General features: G+C 40.3%; 1 protein-coding gene across 2 annotated transcripts in view; it reads left to right on the plus strand.

Moving 5' to 3' along the window:
* Positions 1-641: 641 nt before the first annotated feature.
* CAP2 (cyclase associated actin cytoskeleton regulatory protein 2) overlaps positions 642-20,539 on the plus strand; it is a 68,835-nt gene continuing 48,937 nt past the window's right edge. Inside the window, exons 1-4 of one of the 2 annotated variants that reach the window (XM_059852161.1) lie at positions 642-861; positions 6,596-6,705; positions 12,575-12,699; positions 16,347-16,447. In XM_059852161.1, coding sequence (XP_059708144.1) covers positions 12,576-12,699; positions 16,347-16,447 — 225 coding nt within the window. In that variant the 5' untranslated portion in view covers positions 642-861; positions 6,596-6,705; position 12,575. The remainder of the gene's footprint in view (positions 862-6,595; positions 6,706-12,574; positions 12,700-16,346; positions 16,448-20,539) is intronic. The other variant, XM_059852150.1, reaches the window with a different exon arrangement.

The raw sequence follows: 20,539 nt of genomic DNA on the forward strand, positions 1-20,539 counted from the left end.
AGCAGATTTCAGGTGAACGTGCCTTGGGACCACGTGGTGACAAGCACTGCACAATTGCAGAACACTCATGTTTCCATTTGGCACAGGGTGGTGCGAAGCCCGGCGAGCCTGACAAATGAGGCCTAAGCACGAGGGTTTGCCCACTGGAAGTCCTGATTTCATGGCCACACTGAATGAAGGCAGCAGCCCCAACCTGGGCCCAGCTACAGCTGTGGTCAGGCTGACACAGCTTCGTCAGCCCAGAGCAGGCAATGAAGTATCCAGGTGTACATGAAGATGCCCTTGACCTTCCCTGTCATGTAAGGTGAGGAGTCTGATGGTTTCCACACGGGCCTCACCCTTCCTTCCCACTGTGGACCAGATCAGTATCTTGTGGGGTGCTCACTTCCAACCTTCTCAAGCTGTGCAGGGCCACCATATCAGCGGCCATGGGTGCCCTCCACTCTGGGCTGCCTGCAGTCTCCCCTGCTCCTCCGGGATGCTCCACCACTGCCATTTCCCCGCAGATTCCCAGCCGCCACCGTGAGACACCTCTCCCTCTCCCTCTCTCTCCATTTTCACACTCCACCCACTTTTTGCTTTCTTTCTCCATCTCTGCCACCGTCTCTCTCCCTCTCTGGACTTGTCTTTATTTGGCACTCCCGGAAGCTGCTGGGCATTGCTCTCCCTGCCTGCCCGGGCAGCTGATGTGACTGACTGACACCGGCTCCCGCTGAGGAGGAGGAGGAGAAGGAGGAGGAAGAGGAGGAGGAAGGAGAGCAGCGGCGAGGCGAGGGAGGGGGGGAGCGAGTGACCGGCCGCGGATTTTCATTGCAGAGAGGAAGGGGGAAAAAAAAAAGGCTACGCGGGTCATCAAAACAGGTAACTCAAGAGCAGGCGGCGGCGGGAGGGGCGGGATGCCGGGAGCGGCCCGACCCCCCTGGCCCCGGGCAGGCGCTCCTGCCGGTGGCGGCGGCAGGAGCAGCCGCAGCGGACATCTTGGGGATGGGGAAAGTGATGTGGGGACGACTCCGGGGGCGGCAGGGCGGTAGAGTTATTCCTTTGGCGGGCAGTGCTCTGGAAGTATCTGGGTCAGGGACCCGCGGTGCCCCTCGACTTCCCTCCTGTCACCTGCGCCGGCCTGCGCACGGAAAACCACCCCCTCCCTGCCTCCCTCCCTTCCCCCGGGTGCTAAGTGGGAAGGGAGTAATCTGGGCTGGGAGAGGGGAGACCCGAGCGAAATACCAGGGCCCGTCAGGGATCCTCTTTGGGGCCGAAGCCGGATCTCCTCCGCCGAGCCCCCCGTCAGCGCCGGGAGCGACTCCGGGGGTGCTTTTGGCTGCGGCCCAGCCCCCGCTCCGGGTCCCGGCAGCCGACGGGTTATTAAAAATGCCCTCGGCTTGTTTGTGCAGACCTGGCTGTCAAGCGTTGCCGGTCTTGAACTCTCTTAATCAGCGTAAGATGATCTAATTCTGAGGCAGGCGGCTGTAGTGCCGGTGGGTGTTGGGACGCCGAGCCCTTGGATCCCCCTGCCCTTGGAGCTGGAGGTGTGCGTGTGGTGGAGGTGGCAGAAGAGCCTGCAGGTTTAGCCCAGAAGAAAGGGTTAAATAGCATCTTAGGGTGAGCGTCCTAAAGGAGTAATATATACCTTTACATAAAAATATATATAAAGGATACTTCAAATACAGGTAGCTTTCAGAGGGGACGAGAGGAAGGCAAAAATGAAGACCTGTGAAGCCGAGGTCCTGCATTTTGCAGTAACTTGACATCAGGAGCACTCCCCCAGAGACGCAGACCACACAAAGCCGAGAAGAACTTGTTGTGAGCTCACCCAAAAAAGTGTGATCTGTCCTTTGCTTTGGGGATTGCTGTAGATTTGTATCTTCGCATTACAGCATCAAAAGTGAGGATTTTTATCAAGTAGAATTCAGATTTTGTAATGTGTAGGGGCAGTCGTAAAAAACAGACCATCTGGGGAAGAAAGCTTTTTTTATATACCTTACCTAATTGTTTCTGAGTGATGGAAAATGTCAGAGAAAAACCCCTTCACAGAGGCCAGTCCATTTGGAAGTGGCTGGAAGGGATCTGTTTAGCAGGGGATCCGAGTGGGATAAACCTGCAGATTTTTTAAATTTGTTTCTACACCAAGCAAAAGTGGCAGTGGTTTATGGACTACCATGTTTCATTGTTTGGTGAAATTGTAATGAGAAGACTCATCCTACTTCAGAAATGTAACTGGAAAAATTATTTAGAACAGTAAAGTGGTAGATGGAATGAGTTGGAACTCAATACAGTACTCTCAAAATATGGCCTTTAAGACATTACTGTGATACCCTAATTTTTGTGCAAATTTTATCCTAGCATTTCCTTTTAATTGCATATTGTGCAAATGATAGTAAACTTTTTTCTGGTTTTACGCATTTTCAGTACCAGGATTTCATACCACTGGCTCTATTTTGAGCAAGTTTGCACAAGAACAAAGGCAATCTACCTTCTGTAACAAAGCTAGGCACATACAACAATACGGCCTTTTTGGTCTTGGGCTTAACAAAAATGCAAGTCTTCTGAATACTCCTATGATTCCTTTGTGTCTTTCCCCTTGAATGCTGCTCAGATGTGGAAGATGGATAGGCACAACTCCAAACGTAATGAATAAAATATGTTTTATCAATTAAATAAAAATGAAGAGAATGTGCATTATTTACTATAATGGTAGAACCAACCTCTGACATGTTTTCATTATTCTTTGTCAGCTGTGGCTCTCACTTGAGTGGAGAAAAGTGCTTCTTAGTGTACCATAAGGAGCAAGGGCACTAAGATTACATGTATTAAATTCCCTCCCATCATTAGATATTCTGATCCCACTCTATAATTTTTATTAACCATGCAAAATACATTGGGCACCCTAAGTTTAAAAAAAAAAAAAAAAGTCATTAAAGTTCACCCAGATCCAAAATTCTTGGTGATCTGAATTAGCGAGTACTTGGAAAATTGAGTGAGTAAGGAGGGCTGGAAAACCAGGCAACTTGTATTAAACTCTCAGCCTCGATGTTGACTTGCAACATCACCTGAACAAAGTCAGATAATCTATGCTTTAATCTGTGGCCTGTCAGTAACAATAAAGTTGCAGTTGGTTTGAACTCTAGGGAGAGAAATGATGAACTGCCAAATATGTTAAAGAATATTCTTAGTGGTTCTGCACGAGTTCTAACATCACGTGCAACAGCAGCAAACTCAGTAGCTGCAGTTGCTGCCTACTGGAACATCTGACTACATGAAAGAGAACATTCTGTGCTTATTAGGGCAAAACCTAAGAAACACCTATGATAGATAAGGCATACATTTTTGCAGTTATTCTTCTGCTTTATTATGAACTGGTTAAAGGATTTTGCTTGATAAAATACCCCTGATATATATAAATAATTTTCATTCCTTTTTCTAAAACTTCAAGTGCATCTTTTGCAGTAGAGGGGACAAATGGGAACTTGTCATTTTCATGTGGTACAGAGTCCACTCCAATTGCTTACATAATACTTCAAACTCTAAAGATTCAGCTCTTCTTCAGAATGTCACTGCTAACAACTATACCAGAATAGCAGCACCTTTACTAAGCACTGTATGCTGAAATGACAAAAGCATGTGTGAGCACAGCTGCATCTATGGCAATGATTATGCTGATTCAGATGCTTCATCAAGAGTAGGGAGTTTGGGGCTTCTTAAATCTCTGTGACCTCTGTCACCATTTCGCAAGACTTTATGGCATAGACACCACTACAGTGTATACACATACTGCCTACTGCTATCTTAATTTCACCTGTGTACTTCAGGTATTCCGACTGTCAGTTTCAGGGACTTTTTGTTATTTAAAAGGTCCCATTGAGACTGCTTTTCTGAGTATATGCTAATGGAAATTTCTTTGTCTGACCCACAGTTTTACAGGAAACAGCAAGCCAAAGAGTTTGCTTGTAGAATTCCAAATACCAGTAGTAGTATGCTGGGAATTAAAGCCTTAATGCTTTTGTGGGCTATATAAAAAAAACAGGGAAATGCTCAATTACATAATTAAATAGTGGCACATTTTTCCAAGAAGATCTGCTCATATCCTAAGCTTTAGGCTATGTTTTGTATTAGTTTAAATATTTAATTAATTGCTCTTTGGAAGGAATGCAAAGAATCATTTACATTTCTGTGTGAAATCTGTCATTGTCTAGAAACAGAAGACTAATTCACCTAGCAGCTCTGGGTCCTCTAAAGCAGTAGCCATCCTCAAAAAGGCTGACTTTTACAAGCCTCTAGGGTAGGTCCAGTTTGATTTCTCTGTGTATCACAGGACTTCACACTGAAATACAGAAGGGATAAATAATTAAATGTCTGAGATCTTATATGTGAGCAGGTTGCATGGATTAAAGCTTAGGACATCTTACATAGCAACCAGGTTACATCAGGAATTCAAAATGGATGTTTTAGTAGCAGTTAGCTGGCCCATTTCATCCTGAATCAGAAGCAAAGGCACAAATTGCAATGCCAAGAGTATTGCAAAATCAGTGGGATGAGTTTTAGAATGGGAAATGCATGAAGACCTTAAGTTTTTGTGATGAATAAAGATCTCAATTGAGCTGCAGAGAAGAGGGAGGACTCATATGGCAAAAAGTTTGCTTAAGTCCTGCTGGCTGCTGCTATGCTGGAGGAAGAGACACTGGTTGAAGGCTGAGTGGAACAGCCATTATGAGCCTGAGACCATCAGACACAGATTGCAGCAGGATGTTCTGGTAAGAACAGGAACACTTGCAAACTTGGCTGAAATCAAGCCCAACTATTCAGGCTTCAACATAATATGGATATGCATGAGAAGTAGGGTGTGGAAGGTTTGTGAAAGGCCACCAGCGCAGCAAACAAAACTGTTACAAGCCTTGGTACTGAATAACTCTAGTCTTGTCTTTTCTTCAGAACTAATTTCACAGTTTCTGTTTTTAGAGCTTGCAATACCTTTCACTTAGTTTTAGCTTCCTCCTTTGTTTTTTTCCTTTCACATCCTTAAAGTACTGAAACATTTGTACTTTGTGGAATTTACCCTTTCAGAGAGTTCAAATTCAATTTGTTTGGAACCATAGCATAAAGGATCTTACTGTTCAGTTATTGTGAACTGAACCGAAGCACTTTTATAAAATCAATGCCTACATACAGTATTTTCTCGGTTCAGAAAGGCAGTCTGCTTACATACAGTAATTGGACTTGTGACAGGTAATTAAATGGCTTGTAAGGCCTTTAGGATGCTTGATTACATGAAGAGCCCAACACTAATATATAGTAAATGAGGTGGCTAAGAACACTGCATTTCTGTTGATTGCACAGATATTAAAAGTTGTACACTTCATTTGAGGGAGAGAAGAAAATAAAACCAAGACAAAAGACCATGAGCAGTGGTGACATGAAAAGTGAGCATAAAAGGAATAGGAGAATGTACTTAGAAACTGGGTTGCCTTGGTTATTTTAAGTCAATCATGCTTACACAAACTGTCAAGCAGTCTTGACTGCTTCAGTATATCATTAAATAATGAAATCGCTCTTTGTGATCACAAAATTCATGACAGTCAAAATTATTCAGCAAGGGATAGAAGCTCTTCACAGAACTTCCCAATAATTAGGAAGTGAACTGATACTCCAGGAGATACTAAGCACATACATGAACACATGCCATATTTTAAAGAATTCCTATTAAATTATCAGAGGCCTAATTGCAGTCCATGTTGTTGTTATTACATTGACTTGTAGACATACAGCTTGATGTGTGCAATTACTCACCCATATTATGGGACTAAACTGGGATGTGATAAATCTAAAATGCATCAACAGTCTTAGAGGTATTTGTCAAAACAGAGATTGTTTTATGATGCAAGTTTTACAGTTTTTCTGAACAGCCTCCATTCAAGAGGCTCTATTCTTTTTCAACATGGTTTTGTAGACAACAGCCTGATCACTAGGAGAGGGAGTGAAGCAGAGGAGGAACCAGAATGCAAACAGAAAATTATGCTTTGTGGTACCAACAGCATAAGGCCAGACAAAGGAAAACACTTGGGTTAAATGGGAGAGGTTGAACATGAACCTGCTTTTACTTTCTTCTGTGCAAATGTTTTTTTGCTTATAAAAAGAAGCCCTTTAAAAACACAGGTTATGCCAAAGAAAGGAGTCCACAAAGAAGATAATTGATGTAGCACACTCTTATGCACGGCCATAAGGGACTCATTCATAGCATAGCAGTGGGTTTAACACACACAGTGTACTACAGACAGAAATATTTTATGATGAGTATACTAGAGTCAGCTAAGACTTCGGATCAACTTAATAGTGAAAATGGCACATTCATCCACAAAAAGCAGAAGTCATACAGACATTTTAGTCTTTTTGCTATTTCAGGTATAACTGTCCATCTTAACAAAAAAAAGTCAAAATTTTAATACTGTTTGATATACAAAACTAACTATTTTAACTAGGTTTAAAAATTGAATAATTCTCTATACTTAAGAATTAATTGCTCCCAAACGAGCTTGTAGTAGATCTAGGGGCAAAACAATAAAAAAGGCTCTGATTTGAAACTTAAATCATTCTTCTCATACAGGGCCTTACAGAGAGGTCTTCTGGTTTAATCCAAATTGACATCAGTTTGAGAAGACTCTGTTTACATTCCTCCCCTACAGCTAATGGAAAACAAAACACAAACCGTACAAGGTAATGTTCCTAATGGTCTACCAACACATACTGTCTTTTCGCCACTGTTCCCTTTGCATTCTCTGCCCAGAATCTTTTGTGACAGCAACCCAAAGAATTTCAAGTGCTTCTTCTTACCACCCAGCCAGTACTGAGCTGCTTCCAAGCTCTATCTGGGAATGAGGAACTCCAGAGACCCCAAGCTAGTGGGGCTCTGAATAAGAATGGGGTGCAGCAGGAATTTGGGTCTCATGGCAAAGGTGGCAAAGAGACTGCCTACTCAAAACAGCTTGGGTTTGTAGGTGTTTGAATGATGATATAGGAAAAAGAGCCATTTCAGACCCAGGCTCTCCATGTTTTTGTCAGAAATGAAGTGCTGTAAGATGCTTTTGTATTTTGAGGGGATGTTCAGGAATGCATTTCTCATCCCTTGATGTATGTTGACATAAATTGTACAGAGGAACTCTCAGAGGACACCGTGCTTTGGATCTATAAAATATTCCTGACTGGCTCTCTGATAGTACCAGCTGGCAATCTGGGGAGTTGTGTATTTTATTTAATATCTTGGTAGCAATTTATTAAAAAGATTAAGAGAGAAAGTACATGTGCAAGGTGCTGTACTTCCAAGGACAGTGCTATTTTCCACTTCTAAAGCAGTGCAACAATGGTGAATACGATTAAAATGCCACATTACTGCCTATATTCTGGTTTAGGCATCTGCCCTTTTTTGGCATAGAGAGGAAATCCAAATCTGACATGTAGGATATCAGATGATGTGCATGAGTGAGACCTGGCATCAATTTTCAGATACTAGATGAATTTGGAAGAACTGGTACTGAGTGGGGGCAGGAGAGGAAAGCAAATAAATTAACAGGTCATTTCTTTTCCTTTCAAATTAATAGAATTCTAGGAAGTAAAACAAACTGTGGAACTTCGTACTCTCTCTTGCTGATGTTTGTGAGAATCATTTCATACTTAACAAGGTAGCACCATTCCTTTGTTCAAAACCCCATTTTTACATGCCTGGTATGTCATCATGTGGTTTTTTCCCCTTTATGCTACTATACTGCTTTTCCCTGTACATTCATTACAACTTGTTTCTTCTTGAGGATGGAGCAATATTGTCCTCTGTTGTAAGTCACATACAGTTGGAACAGGAATAGTATGTGTGTGTTTTGACTTACAGTTTGCTGTTTGGGATCAGTATATCAGGAAATGCTAGTGTACAGCCTAGGTTTTTTTCCCCTGATAGTAGATAAATGGTGCTTTGAAACAGCTGGGGAGGAAAGCAGTAATCTCGCAAGGCCTGTTTAAAAGAAGAAAGCCATACTTTGAGTTTCAGCGTGCTTCCTTCTACCTGGTTTTGACTTTACTTCTTTTGTGGAAGAAATGACAGATGGTAGTACTACCACATGCCTTTAGCACTCCCAAAAACAATACCACTTAGAGTAAACTGGGCAGAGCTGTGGATCTTCTGTCTTGATTTTGTGCCCAAGAGGCGGTTACCAATGTTAGCATTTAAATGATTTGTCAGTAGATGTGTGTTAACACCTTTCCTGACTCTTAGGTGACCTTATTTTCAGTGAAGGACAGTGTTCTTCACCAAGAGAGCAACTGCTTAAGGATTACATGGGAGTTGAAGCATTGTTATTTTTAACAATTTATAGGTGGTCAGCATCAGCTCTGGGAAAAGATACATGGTTAACCCTGATAATCACTTCAAGGTCAAATCCTAATTAAAATCCTGACAGGTGAGATAGAGAGTCTGTCTTGAAGTAAAAACATGCTTTATGAGAGTGGAAGCGTGCCCAGACATATTTACATCCTCTTTTCTTTAATGTGCAGAGATTTAATTTGACACTGTAAGTAGACCAATCTTATTTTTTATTTATAATATAAGCTCTGATGCTGTATCATGGCAGATAGTATCTGCACAGAGTCATGCTTTGCCATTTGTATTCTGACTCCTTTTGAGCTGTGGCTTTGTGGTGTCTCTTTGACCAGGCAAAGTGCAGTATAGAATAAGTAATCAGATAAACAGCTGAATATAGGCCAAGAAAATGCTGAAGTCTGTCATAACATGAGCCAAATATGTAAATCCCAATGTATAGGCAAAGATGTCAGTGTTTAAATTGAGAATGGATGAAGAGTTTTCATGCTATTGTTCAGTGGATGTTTAGAACAGTAACTTTAATTCCTGTGTTATTTGTAAGGTAGATAACATTGTGCCATTTAATGGTAAAGCAAGGTGCAGATGTAAGATTCACATATGTACAACTGATTGCTTTTTTACTGTTATGGACAGTAGTCACAAAAGTGTTTTTGCACTTTATTCATACATGACAGGCATAACTGTGAGTATTCTTATGTGCATGACGAGTATGTACATATATGTATAGAAATAGATGCAAATACCATGTACTCATGGTTATATAAATCTACAGATAAAAAGTTAGTGTAAAGATGATGATTATTGAGTGTAATATTCTATATTAAAAGAATAGAAACCTTGCATCCCTAATATTAGGGTCAAAATGGTTTCTACTTCTGTTTAAAGACTCTGACAATATATTAATCTAAGATTAATATAGTGATGCCTGCTTTTGGAAGAGCATTGTAGTTCTCCAGTTAATGGGAATATAGTGATGCCTGCTTTTGGAAGAACATTGTAGTTCTCCAGTTAATGGGACTAGAATAAAACAGTGAAGAATACAGTGACTATGTTGTAGCAGGAAGGTATTGCATAAAAAGATCCTTCAGGTATTTGAGCTGGATTATTCCACTGAACTTCTGACACTGTAATGTGTATTCTTAATGTCTTACAGAAGGTCATTTATTGGGTAATACATTAGAAGTCTGCTCATTTGTGAGACTTCTCAGACCTCCTGGTGTGTGCACTCAGATTTCTGAGTTTGTAATCAAACAATTGGATTCTTTCACAGGCAAAATCAGGCTGAAGAGGCCAAAAAGTAACAGGTCCTCCACAGAAGTTTGCATATAGTTTTTGTGACATTTGATGACATTATCAAGGAGAATTTTAAGGCAAATGAAAAAACCCCAACCTACCAGACTGTATCTTTACATAAAGAAAAATAGGTATTATACTAAAAATATATTTTAAAATATTGATGAAATTAGTTGACTGTATGCTGTGTTATGTATTAGTATGCTGTGTTACACCATCCAGACTTTAGAGTGGTTGAAAACAGAACTTTTAAAACAGACACCATTTTAGGCTTTTATGTAGTAGGGTAAAATGTGAAAAGAATGTATTCATAATATTTTTTTAGGATTAACAGTGCTTTGTTTTAAGAAAAGTTTTAATATTCTCATAAAAGTTTGAATATTTCAGAAGCTCCCCTGATACATTCATCTCATTCCTGGCAAGATATTTGTAGCCTTACAAAAATTTAAGGTGTGGGTTTTTTTTTTTAATTAATTGATTTTTCAAACAGAATAGTGTGCATTTTGCAGTGGGTACATTGACAGGGGGTACATTGCCAGGGCTGAGCAGAGGGGTGCATCCCACCCCTCTGCTCAGCCCTGGTGAGGTCACACCTGGAGTGCTGTGCCCAGTTCTGGGCTCCTCAGCACAAGGGAGACATGGAGCTTCTGGAACAGATCTAGTGGAGGGACAAAAAGCTGACCAAGCAACTGGAGCATCTCTTTCATGAGGAAAGGCTGAGGGAGCTGGGCCTGTTCAGCCTCAAGAGGCAGCTGAGAGGGGTCCTCATAGATGTCTATCAATATCTGAAGGGAGGGTGTCGAGAGGACAGATCCAGGCTCTTCTCGGTGGTTTCCAGCAATAGCACAAGAGGCAGTGGGCAGCAGCTGGTGCCCAGAAGTTCCACCTGAATATGAGGAAGAACTTCTTTACTGTGCAGGTGACCGAGCACTGGAACTGGTTGCCCAAAATGGGTTGTGGAATCTCCTTCACTGGTGATATTCAGGAACGGTCTGGATGCAGTCCTGTGCCATGTGCTTTGGGATGATGACTTGAGTGGGAAGGTTGGACCAGACGACCCCTCTGAAGTGCCTTCCAACCTGACCCATTCTGTGATAAGACAAGAGAGCCCCTCTGAATTTTTATGCTGTTCATATGCATACTGTCTAATGTCATCCTCTTTTGGGGGTTTGATTTTTTACTTAATATAAATAGGAAAACCCCATAAATTCCAGACAAAACTTTCTCACAATAATGGTTCTTTCAAGGGTTTCATGCTGTAAAATTTTCTGCTTCACTTTAGGTCAAATACAAGCCTCATTACATTTATAAAGTCTGAAAGTCCCACCCTATTTGAAAGGCAGCATGACTCAGAGCACAAGAGCTTTGCATGTGTTTCCACAGTCCTAGTAGCTAATTTCCTCTCATGCCTAAATTTTTAGAAGAAAAATATTATTATATTTTACTAATAAGAATTAGTAGTACTTGTTTGTAAATGAAAACATTTATTTCCATGGTGCTTTACTTATTAATTATAACATTTAGGCACTATGCACTGGCTGTGGAGACACTGAAGCAGCAATGTTTGGTTTGGTTGCTGAGTGTTGCATAGTGGTGCAGTTTATTGGAATCTGCTGTTAGGCTTTAATATCTCTGCAATACTAGCAGGCTGTTCTTTAGGAACTAATACATTTACACTTTTGTTCCATGTCTGCCTAAGCATTCTAGTCTCCGAGCCATACAGGAATCAATATCTTGTGGAAAAACACCACAGGATGATGGTCCCACAGAGCCTCTGACTCCCTGCTTGCCCCAGCTGGGGATGTGCGTTCCTCTGTTGCTCCTGCTTTTGCACATTCCGTTGCTGGGCAGGGGATGCAGCCTAGTGTGGGGGCTGGACTGGAACTGGCCACAGGGATCATGTTAACCAAGAGCCATCATCATTACATGCACCCCTTGCTGAATGTCACTTACCAGGATCAAACGCTCACAACCTTAAGAGGGGAACGTGTACATTAAACTCACTATTACATGATAGGGGATTTAAACATCGCTTTGCCTTTGATTATATAACTCTCACTCTGTATGGTATATAGCACTTTCTTCCTGAGAGATTGGCCAATATTCAAAAATGTCAATGCCTACACTGCCTCACATGTAAAAGAGCAGATAATCACATTGTGAGGAAAGAAGGCAATGTGTGAGTTGTTAAAAATGTAACCTAATTTCTATTTAATCTTAAACCAAAAGCACTGCAACAGTATGCACAAGCAGGCCTCTGGATTTTTTTTTTTTTTTCTATCCAAATGTTAATTAGCATTTGATTTTAAAAGCTTGGGAAACACTGGTTCATATCGGGTACTTCTGTAAGAAAAAAAGTGATGGTAAATCATATAAGAAAAATAAATGAAAGACCTTTTTGGATTTTTGTGTAGTCCTCAGTCAAGTGGCTGGGTCCTACTACAAAGTATAAAAGACCGAGGCAAATTTCAGAGTGAACCTTTTCAAAAATCAGAGAGTATTAATTGGGTCTATATTTTAGTCTCTGTAGATGCTGACTCAAATCATTGTAGGCATAAGATTTTACCAATTACTTCTATGACTATTCCAGTCATCTCAGTATCTGGTTGGGAGCATATATATGCATTTTGTCATAAGCTGTTCACGTGCAGACTGTTAAAAGCTACACTAGCAGTGGTTGGAACCTGCCACTTAGAAGGAAGAACCAGAGCTGAGTGCTGATCTGATTCCCTGCTGACAAAGAAGCAAGTTACCCTTTGTCAGCTGCTTCACTGCAACTAATTATGCGGCAGAAAGACAGTGCTTAAAAAATGAGAGTTTTACCATAAAAGAAAAAGCCACAAGATGAACAGAACTGCAGCATGAAGCAAGGATTTTACTGAGAGGGGTCTAACACTGTTTCTATCCATAATGATTTTTTTTCAGAATGGCAGAGACTCATGGCTTGATGGAGAGATTGGAGAAAGCAGTGACTCGACTTGAATCATTGTTTTCAGATTCACACAGGTCTGGTGGAATGGAGTGTGATGGCATCAATGGAGTCAATGGAAGTAAGTATGTTATTTTGAAGTACCAACTCTCTGTTAGTAAAAAATTACAAATAATGTATATGTTTGTCTTCTAAGAGGGAATGCGATCCCACCTCCTACAAATTCTGTATCAAAATAAAGTAATATTTTAAAAAATTTATTTAGAAGTGCCATGTGACAAGCTTAGTATCATGCACAATTCTAAACTAATACGGCCTAGAAAATGGATGATTTTACTGTTTCCTAAATATACTGTCCGTGTCTCAAGCTTTATTACTCTTTCCATTTTAGCAATTATATTTACAACTTATATTGTTGTAAAGGGGAATAACCCAGCTCAAATACCTGAGGGATCTTTTATTGTAAATAACTCCCCAGGTGGAGATGTCTGCTTGAGCCCAATTAGCAGAAGAAATAAGACATCCCCTAAATGTGCAGCCTAAATATTCCTGTAGAAGTCACCAATATAAACACTGTTGATTTGCCAGCTCTCTCTGAATTTCACGGTGCAGACCCACTTAATTTGTTTAACATCGTTAATCAAACATGAGTTTGTTTGGAAGCATTTGCTCACTAAAGACTGCTATACATCCATGGCCTTACATTCTTATCTCTTGAGCTCTCTGGTCTCAAGTGGCTCTCCAAAGCACTACAGTGGAGAATATACTAAAAAAGCTTGTTCTTTGTCTATTCATATCATATCATCAAATCATATTTTTTCATGCCTTAATTTTTGTGATACCTGAAAGTTATAGGCTAAATAACTTTACATATGTGGTACTTCTAAATATGATGGAATAGAAATGTTCTTTCCTTTCTCCAAAACTTTTTTTTTCATCCAGAACCCCAGCATACATCTCATTATTAGCTTCATGTTCTTTGCTTTCTGTATTTCTGTATTTGCCCTTTCTTGCATTCTCCAGAGAAGAGCACATCCCAGCATGGACTCAGCTGCTGTACAGAAGCTGCAGGACACATGGAAAGTTGCAGGCATCTTCCATTACTGACACAGCAAGAAGTGAAGTGTGTGAGCTGCTGTGTTGTCCTCTATGCCAGCTGACACATGTGAGGGTCGTTCCCTGCACCCTTGTGTGCCATGGGCCTGCACACTGGCAGCTGCTGTGGAGCAGTTGACTGAGAGCAGTGTGTTTCTGTGGCAGGAAAGGAGCATCTTCCAGCAGGCTTCCATGGCAGATGAGTTAGCCAGTCACAGAAAGCTTCAGTAAAAAAGTGCTTACAGTCCAGAGCAAACCTAGGCAGCTAGCAAATTGTAGCAAAGTCAGGGAGAAATATGATCCCTATACAAACTGACAAATAAATCAATCACCACTAGGAATTGTGCAATTCTTAAAGAATTTAGTCATGTAATGAGTCCATTTAGGTGAATCTGTATTTATCTAGAGCACAGTATTGCAGAACCAGGGCTGCTTTCAGAACAGGAGATAACTCACCATGCCAAGTACTTCCATGAAAACTGCTTGTATTCTTGACCTGACCTAAGAGCTCAGTCAGGTGAAGAGATTCACCCCCCAGGGAACCAGAGCCTAAACGACCCAACAGATCCCTAGAAGAAACCAACTGAGAAGCCTTGTTGAAGTGTGATTATAAAACACACCCACTGGGAGGCTGCAGTAAGAAGCTGAGATGAGCAGCACCGTGGGGTGCTTGCCAGGCTGCATGATGTCTCCAGGCAGAGCTGTCTCACACAGGGACTCAGGAATTAGCTTTTGGGGGTGCAGTTGGGAAAGACTTCTGTTTGTGTGACTGGTATGCCTACAGTGCCCCAAACAGCACTCTGTGTGCCTGTGTCACTGTGCCTCTGCAGAGGTTCATGTTGCCACGGACACTGCAAAGGAAACAGTCTTACAGGTCTCTTCTTTGTTATTCTCCTTCAAAACTGTCACTCAAGCCAGAGTGGGACCTTTTTAAAATCTCGAGTTGAAATGGAGGTATATTTCTTTCTTCAACCATGACCTCTATCCCCTAAAAGACCATTCCATAATCAGAATTATTAAAAAAAAAATAACCTTGGCTTTTCAATTAGTACATTTTCAGAAACAGGGTGGGAGATCTGTACCTTTACTGTTTTCCTAAATGGCATTACAACAGCAGAACTGCAAATAAATCATTCCGTTGCTCTGCACAGCCCACAGCAAATTCTAGTAAATGCTCCTGGGAGTGAGCTGCATTGAATAGTAAAAAATAGCATAGTTGCTTTCTAGTTCTGCATAGGAGAATTTGGTGAACTGTTATGTAAAACTCTGCTCTAAAAGGAAAACGTTACAATGAATCTTTGGAAACACGCACAGATTTTGGAAAAGAACATAAATGGGCTTTGGAAAGCATCTCTACAGCTAAAACCTTTTGTGCATGAGGTCATTTGAGGGGTTTACACACAAACACTTAATATGGAAGAAAGCCCAGAAATTCCTCAGAATTATAGGTGAATGGCATCAAGAGAACAAAAGGAGCCTTGAAATCCCACCTAGCTGACTAACTACATTTTCTTTTTCACACAGGCCACTGCAAACTCCAGTTGCCAGAGCCTGTCTTTTATTCTGTCATGGAGCCAGATGACTCTTGTGGAATAAAGAGGGCTTTCATAACTATGAATTTGGACACAATTGTTATATAGTGCCAAAAGGTTAAAGCAAATTCTCTGGGGAAAGCCTGGTACCTCCTCAGAGCAATCCTCAGGCTTTATTAATGAGGGAGAACGGCAGGGAAGAATTTTAACCTTGTTCTCTCAGAGTCTACACATGTCATAGATTCACATGTGTGTCATTCATGCTGGGTCTGGCAAAGGTTCTGAAGCACAGACAAGACATGAGGGAGTAAAGGGAGGGTTGGAAAGCATCCAAGGAAAGATTATTTTTGCTATCTTAACAGGTACCATGTAGTGCTATGTAGAAGCCAGGTGCTTAAGAAACTGAGACCGATCTGCATTTTCTGGTTGTTCACTTAATCAGAAAACTGCTTTGTGTACCATATAGAAAATAGCAGCTTTATTCTTCTTTTGTAATGTATAGCATACATAAAGTCAATAGGGTATGATGTCTGGAAGACTTGTTTGAGCTTTCTTTATCCAGTGACAGTTTTGCAAGGTGAGACAACAAAATAAGTTGATTACAAAGCCATATCTCATGGCATAAATCTACTGTCAACCCATTCCAAGGACTCTCTTACTAGAAATGGAATTGGTTGCTATTAAAAGCCACCAAACATCACAGAGATCTTCAGGAATGGAGTAGTATAAAAATAGTTGTTAAGTCAGTTGTTAAACAGTGCAAGTTCTTTTTAGGGGATAATATTTGGTTAAAGTACAATAGAGGAATTTTGTTAAGAGAATTAGACTTCTCAGGTCCTTTGAAGGGCTGAGAGATGTTTTAGCACATGTTATTTTAAGACAAAAGAAGCTTCCCATTACATTATACACAGGAAGTTCTCTTACAGGTTCCTGTTCAAGTTCTACCAGGAGCAGGATTTTTTTTTTCTTCTTTCTGTCTAGGACAAAAATAATTTTACATCCTTTTTCACTGATTTCATAAATCAGAAATGAAGTTACAGCAATCTCCTCAGTTTCTATGATACATCTCCTCCATCTGCTACATGTCCTATGCATTATATACTTTATGAACCCATTATAATGGAATGTTCCTCTTCTACAGGCATAGCACCATATGTGGAAGCCTTTGATAGACTGCTGAATGGCAGTGTTGCTGAGTTTCTCAGGTACAGCAAGATTCTTGAAGGTGACGTGAAGACACATGTAAGTATTTACTCAGATTTTCCCATGATGATGGAAGTGTCCAAGGCTTGGAATCTGTATGATCAACCTTGATTTCTGAGTAGAGGAGTATCTTAATAGCAGAACAAACTCTAAGTTATTAATTCTTGTAAGTGATAGCCTGGCATAACACACTGAGTACAGTTGGTTTGGGAACAGCACAAAATTGTGTGAATTCAAAAGAAGAGATTGCTGCCTTCTACAGCACCAAAGTTGAACACCACAGAATGCAAAATATAGAAATATTCTCAGTCACAAGCAAATTGAATAGTTTTGTTGGCTGCTGAGCTCTTTGCAGGACAGGAACACAATTAAGACCATGTGCCAACAAATTAGTAGCAAACAACAGGTGGGCCCAAGCAATGATAACTTCCTGTGGTTGTTTTCTAGGCATGTGTATCATCATTCCAATTAATATAGAGATTTTTTTCTGGTAGTTCATTTTTATTACTCACATCTCTTTCATTTGTAACAATGTAGCAAACTAAAAATGATTCAGCCATTTAAATGACCTTTTCTTAAAAATATAAGTTGCAGCAAGGAAGTCCTATGTTATCATTTTCATGATGACAATACTTTCTAACCTTATGATCTTAACCTTGTGATCAGAACTTGTGTCGTTTTATTTTTTTAAGCTGGTCTTCCCTAAAATAGGTGGTGATGGAAATGACAAGGGATGGAGTCATCTTACCAACAGCTTACCAATATAGATTTGGAACCAAAAAAGCCACTAAAAAACCATCCTACACGCAAGAGAGCAGGGGTCAATGCAAGCTGGATCTGAAGGAGTGTGATGCTTTTGACTTTTCTAGTAGATCTATGCCATCAGGCCTTCCTCTTTGTGTACAGTTCCCAGTTGAGTGCTGCTGCTGCTCTACATAACAAACACTGTAGCCAGAAAAATGTGCAGTCCTACAAGCTACTGAGATTCATGTTGCAAGGCCAACATAAATATTCTTCAGGACAACGAAAGCAACCAGTCTACTTCCAGAGAAAGATGACTGGATTATTCTGTGATCTGTGTTTTCTTCCTCTGGTGTTACATGTTCTGGTTTGTAGGACAGTTTCTGACCTAATTAGGCCTAGAAATAGGAGGGAATAAGAAGACCAGGCAATCCTAGACAGTCTTTGTTTTTCTAAGGCAATGCTGCACTTCCTTTTTATTTGAAAAAGCCCAGACAATTATACTATAAGCTACAATATATGTATTTTGTTCTTCAGAGAAACTAGGGGAAAATAAATAAATGGGGGTCAGAGGGTTGGAGGAGGAATTACAAACCTAACTGAACAGAGGATTGCTCCCTGGAAAGGATTGATTCTAGCTTGGTTTTTACATTCATTAGACATCATTATTTTGCAGTTGATTTCTCAACAGTTTAGATCTGAGTGATACAAAAATAGTTTTCCTACCAATACTAAGCAGGGAAAGGGATTGCATTAAACATTCTAAATTGCTAAACCCTTTTTAATATACACTATCTGTAAATGTTTAAATTATTAAATCAGTAAGTGTATTAATTTATGCATTTGTCACTATTTCTTACTCATAATTGGGTCCATATAAAAGATTATTAATAATTTGTCAGCCAAGTCTGTGGACAGTCCCTAGCATATTGTTGATGATAGTGTAATGCAAGCTGTGATATGGAATATTTGTTAGTGCTATGAGCTTAGACATTGCATTAGCTTTCTTTACATAAAGAAACTGGTGATTCTGATTGCAGCCTACTAAATATTCTGAAATCTTAGATTCTGCATTTACAACTGTGGTTGCCTTATGCTCATGCTTATCACTGAAGCAACATCTGTGTTTTACCTTAACAAGTGGAACAAGGAGTATTTTTCTTCTGGGTGTCTTATAGACCATGTGTCCTCAGCATTATACTTGCAGCTGCTGTCTCTTTCACATAATGAGCTGAAGGGAAGGTTGTATTTTATTTCAAAAAACACCTGTTGCCTTGAAAAACCTCACATACCTGACGGACCAGAATGGTAATATGAGAGAAAGAGAGACTTCATATTATGCTAAAGAAATGAGGGATTTAACATGATGTGTTTTGTGCTGATGGCTGTAACGATTGTGTGGTTTGTGTGCCTGGCAAAAGGAAGAATTCAAACACAACTGGCATCTGTTGGGGAGCCTCATTCCTATTTTTTCAGCATGCTGTACTCTAAAAAGTCTGTTGAAAGAGAACAAAACAAACAAACCACAAAAAAGAACTAATAGCTAGCTTCTGTCTCTCTTAAACACAGCAGCACAGTGGGCTTTACAGAGATTATTTATCAGAGTCCTGCTTAGGCTCAATCTTGAGAGCAAGATATTTCTCGTTCGTTGAAATTACAGTACATATAGTGGTGAATCTCTGAGGTCAACTGCACTGAAGAAATGAACCACTTTTTTTAAAAGACAGGGAGAGTGGTTAGGCTTTTACATACTCTATTTAAAGCAAATTACCCTAAACAGCTAAGATAAGGTCATTTCCCTATTCTGTCACTGTGGAATAAAGATCTGGTGATTATATGGATATTTATATGAAATGCTAACTCCCCTACAGTCACAGATTTTATGAAACCACTTTCTGCTGTCCATGTCATAACTAGAGCATGTGAAGTCAGTGAAAGAGTGAATGTGGCCAGGACTTCTACCAACCAGCTGTCTTTGGCCTGACGTACCAGTGTCTTGGAGGCTGTCACCAACGATTACAGATTGTAACAGCCCTGAAGCTGACTCACCATATATGCCAACACCAAAAACTGTCCTTCTGTCAGAATGAGGGAAATTCAAAATCAATATAAAACAGATTGTGACTCTACAGCATAGGCCATGAATCCAGAACTGCAGAAAATGTGTTAAGGATGACAAAGAGCTGCTTGTGGAAGACATAGTGTACCTTTAGATTGTGTCCCAGTGAGGAAGCTGGGTTCAGGCAGGTTTGATGGGCTCTTCACCTTGGCATAGCAAAGAAACCAAGAAGGCCAAGAAGCAGGTTTTTGTAATGCATTTATTATGAATTTCTTCACATTATTTTTGTTTATGTGCTATCTCAAGTGGTGGAATACTTTGGCTTGAATTTGAGTAATGTACCAGATGAGACATCATGATAGGAAGAGAATGTACTGGTTCTACAGGAGAAGGATAGATAACTTCACATTTCCATATTTTAGTATTTTATGTGGTACAGAGCAGAGCATAATTGCAGCCTTCTGTCAAACACATAAGCTAATACTTGCCTTTTAAAAAGTGTTTATTTGTAAAAATCTTTTAACCTCCCAACCCCATCAGTTGAAAGAACAGATTGTCTGTGTGATTCATTTATGTTCCCTCTTCTCTCTTCGAAGCTATTTATCTTGGAATGAAAAACTATAAAAATATGGATGCCTCTTCCCTCCTTTCTTCCATCAACTTCCAGCTGCTGAAATGCAGAGCTCAAAACAAAAGCTCAAAGAGCTTGGGGCATTCAGAAATGAAGTGGTAGGTGGTTCAGTTGCTCCTTATTGGAAGAGGGTTTGGATGCAATCCATTACATGTTAGCACCAAGAAGTAATTCACAGCACATTATCCAATCTGCAGGAGTTCTCTGTGTGCATGCACTTGTTTCTTACCATGGTGAGCAGAGAAAGCAATGTGCACCCCCCAAATGTCGTACCCAGAGAATTTCTTTATCTATTACGTGATAAAGAAAGCTGTGACATTTGTCTTCCCAGTAAATTCCACATAAATATAAACAGAGAGCTGAAAGCAGGAGGTATGTTTTATGAGATATATATGCACTTTGCAAAGTGCCACTCTGGTTTGGACTATCAGTGAAGTTAAAAAATCCTACCTTCCTCTTTTTTTTTCAAAAGAGTAGTTATGACACATGAAATAGGTGGTTATGACTACCTGAAATAGCTGCATGTTGTCTTTTCATGTGAGAGATGCTGTAGAAGGAGTCAATGATGTTCATAGCCCTGAACTTTGAGCAGGATGTGCTGCTGTCTGTGCTACACCAAAAAAACCCCCACTTTTGCACTTTATCTTAGCTTATCTAAATGCAGTCTGTCAAACCCATTATTTGACTGATTCCTCATTCA

Source organism: Haemorhous mexicanus, chromosome 1 (assembly GCF_027477595.1).
Source record: "Haemorhous mexicanus isolate bHaeMex1 chromosome 1, bHaeMex1.pri, whole genome shotgun sequence".
NCBI classification, from domain to species: Eukaryota; Metazoa; Chordata; class Aves; order Passeriformes; family Fringillidae; genus Haemorhous; species Haemorhous mexicanus.